At 39.2% G+C, this 16,182-nt stretch overlaps 1 protein-coding gene across 4 annotated transcripts in view; it reads left to right on the forward strand.

Moving 5' to 3' along the window:
* LOC125004702 overlaps positions 1-16,182 on the forward strand; it is a 94,003-nt gene that overhangs the window by 26,537 nt on the left and 51,284 nt on the right. The window contains exons 2-27 of one of the 4 annotated variants that reach the window (XM_047579555.1): positions 2,803-2,889; positions 5,363-5,446; positions 5,591-5,677; positions 5,851-5,934; positions 6,083-6,187; positions 6,333-6,419; positions 6,593-6,676; positions 6,845-6,928; positions 7,073-7,159; positions 7,333-7,416; positions 7,586-7,669; positions 7,814-7,900; positions 8,074-8,157; positions 8,327-8,410; positions 8,555-8,641; positions 8,815-8,898; positions 9,068-9,151; positions 9,296-9,382; positions 9,556-9,639; positions 9,788-9,892; positions 10,037-10,123; positions 10,297-10,380; positions 11,736-11,833; positions 12,145-12,765; positions 12,897-13,613; positions 15,400-16,020. In XM_047579555.1, the coding sequence (XP_047435511.1) occupies positions 2,879-2,889; positions 5,363-5,446; positions 5,591-5,677; positions 5,851-5,934; positions 6,083-6,187; positions 6,333-6,419; positions 6,593-6,676; positions 6,845-6,928; positions 7,073-7,159; positions 7,333-7,416; positions 7,586-7,669; positions 7,814-7,900; positions 8,074-8,157; positions 8,327-8,410; positions 8,555-8,641; positions 8,815-8,898; positions 9,068-9,151; positions 9,296-9,382; positions 9,556-9,639; positions 9,788-9,892; positions 10,037-10,123; positions 10,297-10,380; positions 11,736-11,833; positions 12,145-12,765; positions 12,897-13,613; positions 15,400-16,020 (3,895 nt within the window). In that variant the 5' untranslated portion in view covers positions 2,803-2,878. The remainder of the gene's footprint in view (positions 1-2,802; positions 2,890-5,362; positions 5,447-5,590; positions 5,678-5,850; positions 5,935-6,082; positions 6,188-6,332; positions 6,420-6,592; positions 6,677-6,844; positions 6,929-7,072; positions 7,160-7,332; positions 7,417-7,585; positions 7,670-7,813; positions 7,901-8,073; positions 8,158-8,326; positions 8,411-8,554; positions 8,642-8,814; positions 8,899-9,067; positions 9,152-9,295; positions 9,383-9,555; positions 9,640-9,787; positions 9,893-10,036; positions 10,124-10,296; positions 10,381-11,735; positions 11,834-12,144; positions 12,766-12,896; positions 13,614-15,399; positions 16,021-16,182) is intronic. The other 3 variants (XM_047579564.1, XM_047579572.1, XM_047579546.1) reach the window with 3 other exon arrangements.

The following is a 16,182-nucleotide window of genomic DNA, read 5'->3' on the forward strand; positions in this document are numbered from 1 at the left end:
TTAGGCCAAATATGAAATAAATAATGGCTAGGAATACAGAATAGTCCAAAAGAGAAGATAAAATTAAAAACACTAGAACAATATACATTAAAGAAAAAGCAACAGTGCAATACAGTTAAAAAGATAACAGTGAAAATACATTATGTCTTACATGATGGAGCACTTTGTGACAACATGTATCATGAGATGTTGGCTTGTGAAATAAGAGTTTTTTAAAGAAAGCAAGTGGTTTTACCTGACTGTTCCTGGCCCCCAAGCAGGTTTATAATGTAAACACACTTTTTTTTGTCTCCAATGAATTAAACTCTAAAATGGGTGTAGGCTGTAGGGACATAATTCACATCTTCATCATAAATTGTTCAAGTCATGAGCTTTACAACATGTATTTGCATTGAATGTTTTTTCCTATTATCAATACCGCAGAGATAATATTACTGATATAATATACGATCTTTTATGGGCATAAATGCCCACGTTAGGGCACACGTGTTACACAGATAAAATGGCAAAAACCTACATTCAAGAACTAAGTGGTTTTTATGTCACATTGTTGTGTAATTTACGCATCTATGAGAAAATCGCTTTTATTTATGGGAAATTAATTTCAGCGGAGGTGGGTAGATTTTATTCTATGAGTTTTCCCCAAGCATTTCCTGTCCTGACAGTGGAGGTGGCCTGAGAGTTCAGCCTGCACTGGAAGTGACCCCACAGTAGAGGTCTGCAGCCAGGTCGTCTTGGAGAGTTGCTCATTATATGCGCATCTTAAAGTCACACTATTCTAATGCGCGTTTCACCATCGAGCTGAATTTGTAGATTTTTATTTATTTTCAATAGTTTCAGTAGTTTAAATCATCACCCTACCCACGATAGCGTAACCAGAAATTACGTGATACTACTTGATTACTTTATTGCAAGGCACGTTTTCTCCAGATAAACCGAATGTAAATCAAGTAAGTGCATAAGTCCAGAAGTGAGTCTAAAGCAAGACACAAAATGGCTACTAGTTACTTTTTTTTTCTTTCTCTTTTATAATTTGTTCTGAATGTTTGTAACTTTCTGTCTCCTGTCTCTTGTTTGTCCTGTGTGGTGGTAATGTCACTTAACCACGGCATAAATTACAGTTTGAAAAAAATATGAAATCCTAAAAAACTTAACGATTTAGTGACTGACTGATTCTGAGTTTTGCTTAAACGCGTATTTAGGTCATTCCTAATATTTGGTGCCATTTCAGCCTGGTTTACTTCATCATCAAAAAAAAAAAAGTAAAATTATTTTTTTGTATTTTATCTGAAGGAAGACTGATTAAACTATAAGAAAACTATATTGGTCCAACTCAGCATTTTAATGATCAAATGATTTTGAACAAAATCTTTGAAAGCGACAGAGACCAAATGTCCACCCTGTTACAGGAGATTTTCATTTCTATTTATATATGATTTGAATTACATTTTCTGAGAATTAAAATTAAAATACCCTTAAAATATTTATTTTAATAAATATTCAAAAACAAGTAAATTCACAAAAGGTTGGTCTTGGTCTATTTAAGGTATAGCATAATTTCAACACATTTCTTTTCGAATTAAAGGCAATTTCAGTGGAACTTTCTTTTATTTTTTAATTGGGTTCAATTTGGCAATTCATATTCTACAATTAAACACGTAGAAATGCTTAAAATGTTAGTTTTTATTTATTCATCAAAAAATTGTACATGCACTAGATTCTCACATCATCTTTAGCCTCCAGGGTGATTTCTGAGTAGGGTTTACCATCATAGGTCACAATGCACCACTTCTTCTATGTGATCTGTGATTGCCTCTTCTCCCAGGCTCACCTCTTTCAGCCCATAGCATAATACATATATGTCTGTCTGGCATAGGCAAGTTGCAGTATTTAATTGACCGTGGAGAGAAGCCGATGACTTGGATTTTCTTTGTTGACAGGCACAAGCGGGGGCACCTCCATAATTTCATTAACTTTCCTTTGAACTTCTCCTTCTCCCACAACAAAAAAGTTCCAACCAAGTTCCAAAAAAGTTCCACCCAAGTGCTCAAGTTTCTCAACTGGTTGAGCATGGGCTCTGCAGTGGGGCTATCTTCTCCAATTTGCCATGCCATTTTAATAAATCTTTTGAGAGTACATAACTAATCAATTCATAATCAATTAATAAGAAAAACAAACACATGCTGGGAAAAAAATGGAAATAAAATCATCTGCCTTTCTTACGTCCATCCTGCCACTGTGTGTCCACCTTGTTACTGTGCAAAACATTAACAGCTAGACATTTAATGCTAAGGTTCTCAATTACTACTCATGTTATGAAAAACAAGCCAGCACGTGGTAACGTGGTAAGGAAGATTTCTCACATACTTATTAAACATATTTTCATCGTCTCTATAAATAAGCAAAACATAGTGGACGTGTTATGCTTTACCACATCAGTCAAGCATTCTAACCACTAAAAAAAAGTACCATAAGCAAGTACCATACTTACTTTGCTTCTTGTATTTGATTTTCCCTCCAAAAATGAGGCGACTCAGGGACACAACATATTTGGTGAGGAATATTATAAATGGTAAACTGTCTTGCTTTTATGTAGCACTTTTCTACCTATTGGTATTCAAAGCGCTTCACAGACGCATTCAAACACCAGAGCCACGCACTGGGAGCAACTAGGGGTTCAGCGTCTTGCTCATGAAGCTTTGGCATGCTTCAGTCATGTTAAACAGACTTACTCTGCCATTTGTTGACATATGGATATGACAGTATGGAAAGGTGTAAAATAAATGATTTCTTGAACTACAGAGGCCTGTTTTACTTGCACTCAGCCATGTTTCCATGAGGAGTGACTGCTTCATGAAAGGACCTGACAACATGAAAAATGGATTCAAGGTAAGAAACTCTGACAATATTTCCCTGAGACAGGCACATAGTAGAATAAAGTGAAAACCAGTGTTGCAGTTTTAAATATGTAATGATTTAATGGTTGACACTGAACATAATTTGTCATATGGATGTGATTCCTGTGACTTGGGTTTGACCATTTCAAGTTCACATTTAAAACATTTGTGATCTCATTGCCGTACTACTGTTGCAGAACCACGAAGAAACATAACAACTGCAAATTATGTGAAATTATCCATTGATAATGTTGAACATGTTACCTGACTTGACTAAGAGAAATGGGAGACTGTAAGCTGGATGTCAGTCTGTCACAGTGTGCATGACACAGAAATATGACTGATAACACTAATTTTTACTAACAAGACCACCTTGGTTGTATAAAAAGTTTTATTTGACCAGATTAAAAGTTGAGGGAAATTAAGGAGATGGAATGAAATGAATGAATGGTTTGAGTGGAAGGGATGAAGGGGTCGAGGAGATGACCTGATGAATGGCTTGGAAAGGATCGTGAACCTGGGGAGTGAGATACAGAGTGGGGGCATATCTCTGTAGGTGTTGACTTCTTGTCCCCCAAAAGAATTTATTGAGGCAAGTTCAGGCATAAGAAGTAAATAGGACGTGAAAGCCCAAGCTGGTCAGTCTTGCTTCTTTTGAGGTTGAACACTACAGTGTCAGGGGGGAAGGAAATGTTGGAAAGGCTGGCATACGAAGATGAAGAAGCTGTGAATTCATAACCTGCTAGAAGAGTATGGCTGCAACGAGTTAGGAGAGTTACTGTGAGAGGTAGCCGTTTCGCAGCTGTCCCGGGTTCTGATTTGTGTAAACCTTTTATTATTATACCCAACATGCGAATGGGAAATGGGAAGGCGAGGCATTCCGGTTATCAGTGTGTCAGTTTTGATTTCTTGGACGGAATGAGTGTACATGATGAAGCTGTCCATCTAATGAAGGGGAAGGCAGTTGGAGGGATGCGTGGAAGGCTTTGAAACAGTTCCAGTTGGTGTAGCATGAAAGAAGTGTAGCAGGTGAAAGGCTGTTTAAGATGAACACTCGTGATGCAGATATGATGGTGGCTGAAAACGGTAGGACTCAAGTTGGATGAGTATCCGAGTCTGGAGCTAAGGATCTAAATTTCTGGAAAGAAATCGAGACAAAGAACAGGCAATTGTGTTCATGTGACCTGGGACATCTATGCGTGAATTGCATGATGTCGAGATGTTGTCAGAGTGGATGAGAATGACTCGCACAGGGCAGAGGACTGCAACATTGATAACATTTCTGGAGGCCATTGGGAAGCGAATCAGCATCCCTTGTGGTATCCCCAACATAAGGCGCTGCATCTGTTTAGAGCCAGATGTCATCAGGTTGGGAAACGATATCATTGTTGAAGAAAGAAATACTGTTCCAAGAAAACAGAAAATGGTGCCGTATTTTCATTTCCATTTTGCAGGCTGGGTCGGGGATGACAGATTCGAGGAGGGAAGGAGCAGCAGAGGCGGGAGGTGCAAAACGGCGGGTCTACCATGGGGAATGATGTAAATGGCGTAGTTGAGATGGCGTAGTTGAGACGGCAGATTCTCTCTGCCATACGCAGAGACAAGCTGCCGAAATTTCTCTAGTGGCAAAGAGGTTTGGAATAAAACTTTATGCCGAGTGATTCCGAGGAACTCAAGGGAGGTGAGGTGAGTTTTTTTTTTTCAGGCTGATTTTGCAACCGAAGGTTAGGCGAACTGCAAAGTAATAGGACCCTTTCCATGCTGTTCCAAAAAACCTCCAGAAGTCGGGCTGTTTGAAAGGCAGGACTTTGAATGCGCTGGTGAAGTCGGCTTTGGCCAGCCAAGCCCCGTCACTGTCTAGGCCGTTGAGGTTGGTGGCATGGTTGTTTGAGGCATAGTTTAATGAGAAGTCTGTGCTTGGGATGAGGCTATTGATGATAGGTGTAGAGGATCCATGTGGTGAAGAAAGGTCGATGATGAGTCTCTTTTTTCCTGAGTACTTCCTGGGGTCTATTCCGATGGGTGATGAGGGAATGGGCCTATCATGAAACCTTCTTTGACTGCTTTATCTAGTAATTTGTCAACTACATCATTAACAAAGTTAACCCCCATATACAAAACATCACATATAATTCAACTTAAACATAAAACACAAACAAAAATTAACATACAAAACCCACCAGTTTGTTAGCAGATCCCCAGTCAGGCCGGAATCAGTCACAGTCTGTAGTTCACACCACTACACGATGCACCGCTCCACAATGTGGCAACTACGTACAACCCAACAAACTTTTCCCCTTCCCAACAGAGCTACGTGCGGTGTCAGCGTTGTATTGAATGTTTTGCACGTGTAATGGTTTCATCAATGACAGCTGACATGCTCTTTATAAGGTTAATGCTTGTGAGTTGAGCTCTTGATTTCTGTTTGCGCATTTTTCATTTGGCTGTTTGGATAAACTCTATAGACCATCTTCACCTGCACCCAGTGGTGTTTCTGTGAGTAGTGACTGGTCCAAGGATGAACCAGAAGACTTCAGGAATGAACCAAGGTAGGAAACTGTGCTAACATTTGTGTGTGGTGGAGGTAAATTCAGAGAAAACACAACTGCAATGACTAATCCCTCTTGAAATACCAAGAATATTAAAGTTTTCCTTTGCATGTTGCTGATTGGGTGTTTGTTTAAACTCTATAGACCACCTTCACCTGCACCCAGTGGTGTTTCTATGAGAAGTGACCGGTCTAAGAATGAACCAGAAAACTTCAGGGATGGACAGTCAAGGTGCAGAACTGTGTGACATTTGTTTTTGGAAAAAGCACATTCAGAGAGAACAGGAGTGTAATGACGTTGTGAAATGTGCTGACATGTATGAGTTCCTTCTTGAAGTGCAAAACATATAGTTAAGGATTTCTTTTGTGTCCTTTTTCATTTGGCTGTTTGGACAAACTCTGAAGGCCACCTTCACCTGCACCCAGTGGTGTTTCTATGAGAAGTGACTGGTCCAAAGATGAACCAGAAGACTTCAGGAAAGATCCAAGGTAAGAACCTGTGACATGTGTTTGTTAAAATCACATTCAGAGAGAACAGGAGTGTAATGACATTATGAAATGTTCTGACACGTGTGAGTTCCCTCTTAAAATACCAAATATATAGTTAAGGATTTCTGTTGTGTCCTTTTTCATTTAGCTGTTTGGACAAACTCTATAGACCATCTTCACCTGCACCCAGTGGTGTTTCTGTGAGTAGTGACTGGTCCAAGGATGAACCAGAAGACTTCAGGAATGAACCAAGGTAGGAAACTGTGCTAACATTTGTGTGTGGTGGAGGTAAATTCAGAGAAAACACAACTGCAATGACTAATCCCTCTTGAAATACCAAGAATATTAAAGTTTTCCTTTGCATGTTGCTGATTGGGTGTTTTGTTTAAACTCTATAGACCACCTTCACCTGCACCCAGTGGTGTTTCTATGAGAAGTGACCGGTCTAAGAATGAACCAGAAAACTTCAGGGATGGACAGTCAAGGTGCGGAACTGTGTGACATTTGTTTTTGGAAAAAGCACATTCAGAGAGAACAGGAGTGTAATGACGTTGTGAAATGTGCTGACATGTATGAGTTCCTTCTTGAAGTGCAAAACATATAGTTAAGGATTTCTTTTGTGTCCTTTTTCATTTGGCTGTTTGGACAAACTCTGAAGGCCACCTTCACCTGCACCCAGTGGTGTTTCTATGAGAAGTGACTGGTCCAAAGATGAACCAGAAGACTTCAGGAAAGATCCAAGGTAAGAAACTGTGACATGTGTTTGTTAAAATCACATTCAGAGAGAACAGGAGTGTAATGACATCATGAAATGTGCTGACACGTGTGAGTTCCTCTTAAAATACCAAATATAGAGTAATGGATTTCTGTTGTGTCCTTTTTCATTTGGCTGTTTGGATAAACTCTATAGACCACCTTCACCTGCACCCAGTGGTGTTTCTATGAGAAGTGACTGGTCCAAGGATGAACCAGAAGACTTCAGGAAAGAACCAAGGTAGGAAACTGTGGTAACATTTGTGTTTGGTAGAGACAAATTCAGAGAAAACTCAACTGCAATGACTATTCCCTCTTGAAATACCAACAACATTAAAGTTTTCCTTTGCACGTTGCTGATTGGGTGTTTGTTTAAACTCTATAGACCACCTTCACCTGCACCCAGTGGTGTTTCTATGAGAAGTGACCGGTCTAAGAATGAACCAGAAAACTTCAGGGATGGACAGTCAAGGTGCGGAACTGTGTGACATTTGTTTTTGGAAAAAGCACATTCAGAGAGAACAGGAGTGTAATGACGTTGTGAAATGTGCTGACATGTATGAGTTCCTTCTTGAAGTGCAAAACATATAGTTAAGGATTTCTTTTGTGTCCTTTTTCATTTGGCTGTTTGGACAAACTCTGAAGGCCACCTTCACCTGCACCCAGTGGTGTTTCTATGAGAAGTGACTGGTCCAAAGATGAACCAGAAGACTTCAGGAAAGATCCAAGGTAAGAACCTGTGACATGTGTTTGTTAAAATCACATTCAGAGAGAACAGGAGTGTAATGACATTATGAAATGTTCTGACACGTGTGAGTTCCCTCTTAAAATACCAAATATAGAGTAATGGATTTCTGTTGTGTCCTTTTTCATTTGGCTATTTGGATAAACTCTATAGACCACCTTCACCTGCACCCAGTGGTGTTTCTATGAGAAGTGACTGGTCCAAGGATGAACCAGAAGACTTCAGGAATGAACCAAGGAGAGAAACTGTGCTCACATTTGTGTGTGGTGGAGGTAAATTCAGAGAAAACACAACTGCAATGACTAATCCCTCTTGAAATACCAAGAATATTAAAGTTTTCCTTTGCATGTTGCTGATTGGGTGTTTGTTTAAACTCTATAGACCACCTTTACCTGCACCCAGTGGTGTTTCTATGAGAAGTGACCGGTCTAAGAATGAACCAGAAAACTTCAGGGATGGACAGTCAAGGTGCGGAACTGTGTGACATTTGTTTTTGGAAAAAGCACATTCAGAGAGAACAGGAGTGTAATGACGTTGTGAAATGTGCTGACATGTATGAGTTCCTTCTTGAAGTGCAAAACATATAGTTAAGGATTTCTTTTGTGTCCTTTTTCATTTGGCTGTTTGGACAAACTCTGAAGGCCACCTTCACCTGCACCCAGTGGTGTTTCTATGAGAAGTGACTGGTCCAAAGATGAACCAGAAGACTTCAGGAAAGATCCAAGGTAAGAAACTGTGACATGTGTTTGTTAAAATCACATTCAGAGAGAACAGGAGTGTAATGACATCATGAAATGTGCTGACACGTGTGAGTTCCCTCTTAAAATACCAAATATAGAGTAATGGATTTCTGTTGTGTCCTTTTTCATTTGGCTATTTGGATAAACTCTATAGACCACCTTCACCTGCACCCAGTGGTGTTTCTATGAGAAGTGACTGGTCCAAGGATGAACCAGAAGACTTCAGGAATGAACCAAGGTAGGAAACTGTGCTCACATTTGTGTGTGGTGGAGGTAAATTCAGAGAAAACACAACTGCAATGACTAATCCCTCTTGAAATACCAAGAATATTAAAGTTTTCCTTTGCATGTTGCTGACTGGGTGTTTGTTTAAACTCTATAGACCACCTTCACCTGCACCCAGTGGTGTTTCTATGAGAAGTGACCGGTCTAAGAATGAACCAGAAAACTTCAGGGATGGACAGTCAAGGTGCGGAACTGTGTGACATTTGTTTTTGGAAAAAGCACATTCAGAGAGAACAGGAGTGTAATGACGTTGTGAAATGTGCTGACATGTATGAGTTCCTTCTTGAAGTGCAAAACATATAGTTAAGGATTTCTTTTGTGTCCTTTTTCATTTGGCTGTTTGGACAAACTCTGAAGGCCACCTTCACCTGCACCCAGTGGTGTTTCTATGAGAAGTGACTGGTCCAAAGATGAACCAGAAGACTTCAGGAAAGATCCAAGGTAAGAACCTGTGACATGTGTTTGTTAAAATCACATTCAGAGAGAACAGGAGTGTAATGACATTATGAAATGTTCTGACACGTGTGAGTTCCCTCTTAAAATACCAAATATAGAGTAATGGATTTCTGTTGTGTCCTTTTTCATTTGGCTATTTGGATAAACTCTATAGACCACCTTCACCTGCACCCAGTGGTGTTTCTATGAGAAGTGACTGGTCCAAGGATGAACCAGAAGACTTCAGGAATGAACCAAGGTAGGAAACTGTGCTCACATTTGTGTGTGGTGGAGGTAAATTCAGAGAAAACACAACTGCAATGACTAATCCCTCTTGAAATACCAAGAATATTAAAGTTTTCCTTTGCATGTTGCTGATTGGGTGTTTGTTTAAACTCTATAGACCACCTTTACCTGCACCCAGTGGTGTTTCTATGAGAAGTGACCGGTCTAAGAATGAACCAGAAAACTTCAGGGATGGACAGTCAAGGTGCGGAACTGTGTGACATTTGTTTTTGGAAAAAGCACATTCAGAGAGAACAGGAGTGTAATGACGTTGTGAAATGTGCTGACATGTATGAGTTCCTTCTTGAAGTGCAAAACATATAGTTAAGGATTTCTTTTGTGTCCTTTTTCATTTGGCTGTTTGGACAAACTCTGAAGGCCACCTTCACCTGCACCCAGTGGTGTTTCTATGAGAAGTGACTGGTCCAAAGATGAACCAGAAGACTTCAGGAAAGATCCAAGGTAAGAACCTGTGACATGTGTTTGTTAAAATCACATTCAGAGAGAACAGGAGTGTAATGACATTATGAAATGTTCTGACACGTGTGAGTTCCCTCTTAAAATACCAAATATATAGTTAAGGATTTCTGTTGTGTCCTTTTTCATTTAGCTGTTTGGACAAACTCTATAGACCATCTTCACCTGCACCCAGTGGTGTTTCTGTGAGTAGTGACTGGTCCAAGGATGAACCAGAAGACTTCAGGAATGAACCAAGGTAGGAAACTGTGCTAACATTTGTGTGTGGTGGAGGTAAATTCAGAGAAAACACAACTGCAATGACTAATCCCTCTTGAAATACCAAGAATATTAAAGTTTTCCTTTGCATGTTGCTGATTGGGTGTTTGTTTAAACTCTATAGACCACCTTCACCTGCACCCAGTGGTGTTTCTATGAGAAGTGACCGGTCTACGAATGAACCAGAAAACTTCAGGGATGGACAGTCAAGGTGCGGAACTGTGTGACATTTGTTTTTGGAAAAAGCACATTCAGAGAGAACAGGAGTGTAATGACGTTGTGAAATGTGCTGACATGTATGAGTTCCTTCTTGAAGTGCAAAACATATAGTTAAGGATTTCTTTTGTGTCCTTTTTCATTTGGCTGTTTGGACAAACTCTGAAGGCCACCTTCACCTGCACCCAGTGGTGTTTCTATGAGTAGTGACTGGTCCAAGGATGAACCAGAAGACTTCAGGAATGAACCAAGGTAGGAAACTGTGCTTACATTTGTGTGTGGTGGAGGTAAATTCAGAGAAAACACAACTGCCAAATACCAAGAATATTAAAGTTTTCCTTTCTATGTTGCTGATTTGGTGTTGGTTTAAACTCCCCAGGAGTGTAATGACATCATGAAATGTGCTGACATGTATGAGTTCCCTTTTGAAATGCCATTTCTTTCCTCTCTTCATTGGCTCCCAGTTAGGAACAAGATTGATTTTAAAACTCTTTTATTTGTTTTTAAAGCTCTGAATGGGCTGGCCCCAGAATACCTTTCTGACCTTTTGAGCATGTATCATCCATCTAGAGCCTCTAGGTCAGCTGACCAGACGGTCCTGGATGTTCCTCATTCCCTCCTTAAAACTAGAGGGGATTGAGCTTTTGCAGTGGTGGCTCCCACACTGTGGAACGCTTTGCCTGCCTTTTTACCCTAGTCTTGGGCTGAGAGAGTCACCTGCTTTCATCTTTTGTTTGTATTTATTTTACTGTTTTCTATTGTCTTACTTTTTACTGTTTTTATTGTTGTGATTATTGATTATTTTATCCTGTTAAGCACTTTGGTTGGCCTTGGCTTTTTGAATGTGCTATATAAATAAAAGTGACATTGACATTGACTTTATACATGTAATGCTTGTGACTTGAAGTTTCAACTTGTGCATTAAAGTTCACATTTTAAGTTTGAGATGGAAGAAACTTCTTTTCAGATCTAGTCATAATGTTGCCAAATTATGAGCTCTGTAATCCTTGTTCGTGGGTGATCCCATGAGTGAACAGCTCTAAGTATGTTTGTTCACTATAAATTAATGTGGAGACACATTGTAATGTGAACAAACAGCTGCTGTCTCCATTGGACAGGTATCTCTACCACTGTTTCACAACCATGAACAATCATAACAATTCTCAAAGGTATTGTTGGTAGACCTGCTTCATTTACATGATTCCCACCTTATGCACGAACTGTGAAAATGCAGATTTGATCTTCAGTAGTTTTGTAGGCAGAATTTGAGAATTTCTGGGGCATTCCTGAATAATTGACACTTTATTCCCCTTTATTCTAAGGTAAAATGTAACGTTGCTCTCAGGCAAGTGAGCCAGAACACACAAAAGCCAGAGAGAACAAAATAACCAAAAATGATATTCACATACACAAATGAATTAATTACTACTAATTTGTGGAAAAGGGGAATGATATATGCTCTAGAATCAATCAATCAATCAATAATAGGGTCTGCAGGAAACTGACTGACCTGACTTCCACAATTAAAATGTCATCATGTTTTGGCAATATGTAATAAACAAGAACTTGCTGCTGCATCACATCTGTGTCACAAATGTTCTTTTCAGTCCCAGGCAGGATAAGAGACCAGTAACATCTGAGCCCATAAGGTGTGGACCAACTACAAGGGACGAATCTGAGAAAGTCGTTCGCAACTTCGAACAAGGTTTAGACTTAGTTTATACTTTTTCTTGTTAGTTCTTACATGATTGCACATGACTGATGTTTGGTGGTGGTTGGACAGGTGGATTGGCAGCCATGTTTCCGTCAGTCTGCCACAGTGTGACTGTGTGAGTGGATGAATGTTGTATTCAGTGTGAAGTGTCTTTGGGTATTTAGAAAAGTGCTTTATATAATCCGTGCATTATTATTGTAAAGAAAAACTTTTGGCACTGTTACATACACACTGAAAACAACTTCATAGTATCTTTCTTCAATTCATTTTCATAATTTCTGTTGTTCTCTCTCTCAATTTAGAAAATCCTATCAACTGGCGACAGTCTGGGAAGATGAGAATCTTGAACTTGTACGAGAAAGAACTGGGTCATGTGGAAATGGATTCTGTACTCTATGAGGTGGTGAAGAAAAAAAAACTTGGACAACAGCAAATATACAATAATATATTTCAGTCAATGGACAAGACTGTGAGAACAGTGCTAACAAAGGGAGTGGCTGGTGTTGGTAAAACATTTCACTCAAGGATGCTCATGGTCGACTGGGCAAAAGGAAGGTCCAACCAGAACATAGACTTGATAGTCCCACTCCACTTCAGAGAGCTGAATGAAAGAAGAGACACAAGCATGGAAGAGCTGCTTAAGGATTTATCATTTTTAAATGATGCACAAGTGAAAGAAATTTGCAACCTTGAGTGTAAATTAGCTTTTGTCCTTGATGGCTTGGAAGAATATAAACTTCCTCTTGACTTTAAAAAGAACAAGAAACTGACAAGTACGCAAGAAGCAGCATCAATGGACGAGCTGTTAACAAACCTCATCAAGGGGGATTTGCTTCCCAACGCTGATCTCTGGATCATCTCTCAACCTTCAGGAGTTGGAAAGATTCCTCCAGAGCATATTAAGAAGGTTACAGAATGTCGAGGTAAAAAACAGCAAATCATGGACACAAATGTGTGCGTTTTAAAAATAATCACTTTCATGATATTTATACTTAATTCAGGCTCTGTCTATTCTGTCCTATTCTAACCAGTCACATTCATTGTATTTATTCAGAGTCGTTGAAGCGTCGGGAGCAGCTTGTTTCAAACCTGAGACAAAGATTTCTCAGAGAAAACGCTCAAGTTGAAGACATCACTCATCCTAACCAGAGAAACACAGAGCACATCATGAGAGAAAACAGTGATGGTAATGATGGGATAAACGAACAAAACTCAGTGATACAAGTGAATTTGTCTGATATCTTCAAAGATGAAGGAGGAAAACATATCAGAACTGTCCTGACTATTGGAGAATCTAGTATTGGAAAATCCTGTGAAGTGCAGAAATTCATAAAACTGTGGGCAGAAAATGAGACAAACAAGCGTTCATTGTTCACTGGGGATGTAGATGCAGCTGATGTAGCCAAAGATGATTTAGAAGTTGTATTTCCATTTAACTTGTCTGAGCTTAACTTGATGAACCAGGAAAGTGTCAGTTTGGTGGAACTTCTTAATCATTTGTTCAAGGAGACCAAAGAATCTGTCATCTCTGACTATGCACGGTTCAAAGTTGTGTTTATCTTGGATGGACTGGATGCGTTTGAGCCTCCTCTGGACTTTAACAATAGTCAAAAGTTGACTGATGAGAGAGAACCAGCATCAGTGGATGTGCTATTGACAAACCTCATCAAAGGAAACTTGCTTCCTTCAGCCCATGTCTGGATAATCTCCCGACCTCCAGCTGCCAAAAAGCTGCCTGATGACTGTGTTGACAGGAGGACAGAAATTCGAGGTAAGATTATAAGTGTAGAGAGAGCTGCTATGAAATGAGAACCTCTCAATAAATAATTTCTTTGGGAAGTTTCTAATGATATATAACCTGACTGAGCAGCGTCACAATGTATTTACTTCAGGTCGTCAATATTTTCAGTGGAAAATTACGAATAACAGCCAAGTAATGATTATAAAAATGATGCTTTTATTTATATAAAGCACTTTGGGTTGCTTTTTAGTATAAATAAAGTTTGAAGTTTGAAGTATAAGAAACAAGCACATGCAGGCTTTAAATATGCTTTACGCTTCATCCAGAGGAATGAAAATACAATGAGGTCTGACTCTCTTGCAAGGAAGATACAAAACAATAGTCCCAATGACTTCTGGAAAGAAATTAAACAAATGAATTGTAAAACTTCACTACCAACTAATATTGATGGTGTATGCGGCTCAGAGGAAATTTCTCAGCTATGGAGGAAACATTATTATGAGCTTTTCAGCTGTGTCAAGAGCAATACCTTCACAGTGGGTAACATTGACACTAAAGAAGATGTGACCATCTCCTCACAAGAAGTATATAATGCAATTATGATGTTAAAAGACAATAAAGCATGTGGTATGGATAAGATATCTGTGGACAATTTAAAATTTGTGAGGAGAAAACTCTGTCCCCTAATTGCCATATGTTTTACAGGGGTTTTAGTTTACAGGGGTGGTTTCTTTCAAAAAATAACAGTTGATCTTTTTTTTGCTTCATATTTCATAACTTTTTCTAATTTTATGGGGACAACTGTTTAAGCATAAAATGATCATGATGAGATTTTTTTTTCAATGTGCCGAACACATATTGGACTCATTGGTGTTCCTCTGGGGTCAATTTGACTCCAAGCTGTTTTAGCTGTGTAAAGCTTGTCTGTCTGTGTGTGTGACCTAACATCCCCACACCTGCAGGGGCAGAGTTGATACTTTTGAGTTGATACATAAGAGGAGGGAGGGGAAAACAACTATTACCAGTAGAACTTTGATAGTTTTCATGTAGTGGGCATGTGGAAAACAACTTGACTTGTGAAGTCCTGCCAAAATGAGGAAGCTAGTGTAGGCTTTAGAGTTGATCACATCCAAATCGTCCTCACTACACATGCCTCCACTCTAAAATTATCATCTCAAGGACAATATGTTCAATTGATGATTGTATGAAGAGTTCAAATAATGACTTTATGTGTTCAATGTGGCTGACTGTGTGTCTGGTGGGACATATTCTTAGCAGCACATCTACCTTGTTGTTGAAGTGAGCAGAGACCATAATTTTCCATGGTAACGTGACATGGAGGAGGGGAAAACAATATTCTTATGCAAACTTTCCTGCACCATGGACATGAAGTGTATGTGTGACCTACTGAACTCATACCTGCTGAGGTACAACTTATTTTTCCTGCGCTGTGGAGGGCAGACTATTCCCACCAGGACATTGGTAGTTAATGCAAAATAAGGGAGGAGCAAACACATGGTATGTGCACTCCAAATTAGAAAAGATTTGGATGAATGATTTTCAAGATACAAGGGTCAGATTGACCTCGAGGGTAAAATGTGTTTGTAATATTTGAGGATAATAGGAGGGTTAGCAAATATAATGTTCCTGCTAACTGACGTTTCCGTCAGTCTGCCACAGCGTGACTGTGTGAGTGGGTGAATAATGTATTCAATGTAAAGCATATTTGGGCACTGTTATATACACACTGACTAGAACTTTATTATGTCTTTCTTCAATTAATTTACATGATTTCTGTTGTTCTCTCTCAATTTAGAAAATCCTATCACCTGGCGACAATTTGGGAAGAAGAGAATCTTGGACCTGTACGAGAAGGAACTGGGTGATGTGGAAATGGATTCTGTACTCTATGAGGTGGTGAAGAAAAACAAACTTGGACAAAAGCAAAAATACAGTGATATATTTCAGTCAAAGGACAAGACTGTGAGAACAGTACTAACAAAGGGAGTGGCTGGTGTTGGTAAAACATTTCACTCAAGGATGTTCATGGTCGACTGGGCAAAAGGAAAATCCAACCAGAACATAGACTTGATAGTCCCACTCCACTTCAGAGAGCTGAATACAAAAGGAAACACAAGTATGGAAGATCTGCTTAAAGATTTATCATTTTTAGATGATGCACAACTGAAAGGAATTTGCAACCTTCAGCGTAAATTAGCTTTTGTCCTTGATGGCTTGGAAAATTGTAAACTTCCTCTTGACTTTAAAAACAACAAGAAACTGACTGATATAAAAAAAACAACTTCAATGGACAAGCTGTTAACAAACCTCATCAAGGGGCATTTGCTTCCCAACGCTCATCTCTGGATCATCTCTCAACCTTCAGGAGTTGAAAAAATTCCTCCAGACCATATTAAGAAGGTTACAGAATGTCGAGGTATTAAAAACCTTCATTATACACTCAAAATAAACAGCATTAATAAATGATGGCAATGATGATGTATTGTGATTTCACTTGTTATAGTAAGTATGCCAAAATCTGCTAGAGTATCTTCTTGAATTCAATTTGTTAAAATGTTCTTGATTAGATTTAATGTAG

Source organism: Mugil cephalus, chromosome 1 (genome assembly GCF_022458985.1).
Source record: "Mugil cephalus isolate CIBA_MC_2020 chromosome 1, CIBA_Mcephalus_1.1, whole genome shotgun sequence".
In the NCBI taxonomy this organism is placed as follows: Eukaryota; Metazoa; Chordata; class Actinopteri; order Mugiliformes; family Mugilidae; genus Mugil; species Mugil cephalus.